The sequence below is a fragment of the Tupaia chinensis genome, unplaced genomic scaffold (genome assembly GCF_000334495.1).
Source record: "Tupaia chinensis unplaced genomic scaffold, TupChi_1.0 Scaffold142553_1, whole genome shotgun sequence".
NCBI classification, from domain to species: domain Eukaryota; kingdom Metazoa; phylum Chordata; class Mammalia; order Scandentia; family Tupaiidae; genus Tupaia; species Tupaia belangeri.
The window spans coordinates 1-844 of record NW_006202401.1 but is presented as its reverse complement, the minus strand read 5'-3'; the positions used below and the strand labels follow the sequence as shown (position 1 = coordinate 844).

The 844-nt window shown below is 44.4% G+C and overlaps 1 protein-coding gene across 1 annotated transcript; it reads right to left on the bottom strand.

The window, feature by feature from the left end:
* Positions 1–8: 8 nt before the first annotated feature.
* On the bottom strand, positions 9–836 carry LOC106733275 (interferon-induced very large GTPase 1-like; the record flags this gene model as incomplete). The annotated part of the gene is made up of 1 exon (XM_014582148.1): positions 9–836. A coding segment is annotated over one exon (828 nt), but the record flags the coding sequence as incomplete, so codon positions are not given.
* Between the last annotated feature and the right edge of the window lie 8 nt (positions 837–844).

Here is an 844-nt window from a genome sequence, read left to right as displayed (position 1 = left end):
TCTGGGGCCCGAAGTCCTTCCGTGTCCACAAGAAGCACAAGGTCAAATCCCAGTTCTTCTCTGAAGGTCTCCTCCACCTTCAGGAGCTGCATGTAGGCCCCCCGCGTGCACCTGCCTGCACTGACACTAAACTGCAACCCAAACAGTGCATTCAGCAGGGTGGACTTCCCTGAGCTCTGCAGGCCAACAACAGAGAGAACAAAGAGACGTTTGTCTCCAAGTTTCTCAGAGACCTTGTCAAAAACAGCTGCCACCCACTTTAGAGGCACATATGACACATCCCCATCCATCAGCTCAATGGGTGCCCCAGATATCATCAGGTCTGCAGCAATTTGGGGAAGGGAGAGAAATAGGGAATCATTTATGGAGGATGCCTCTTCCAGAGCTTCATAGATCTGGCCAATTTCTCGGAGAAGTTGATCAATTCCCAAAGTACACTTGCTAATCTTTGTGGAGATGACTTCTATGTCATTTTGCAAGGATTGCATGGAGTTGCTCTTTGATGCCTTTTTCTTTTCCATCTGTATCTGTGACCACACAGCTCTTTGCTTTTCACGCAGTGTTTCCAAGTGTTCTGCAGTCAGGTTGTTCATAAACATACTCAACCATTGTATGAAGTAGAATTTGTTGTGTGTTTTTGAATATAATAGAATTTCAATGACAGATCGCATCAAATCATTAGGAGGTTTGGCTTTGGTCAATTGTTTATGACGAATTCTTTGTTTTGCTGTCTCAATCTCACTTCTGTGTTGTTCAATGCTTCGATTTCCCTTTTCTCTTAGATGATAAAGTTCTTTGTCTTTTTCACACCAAAGATGCCACAGTTGTCCCTGAAGGGGTAGTA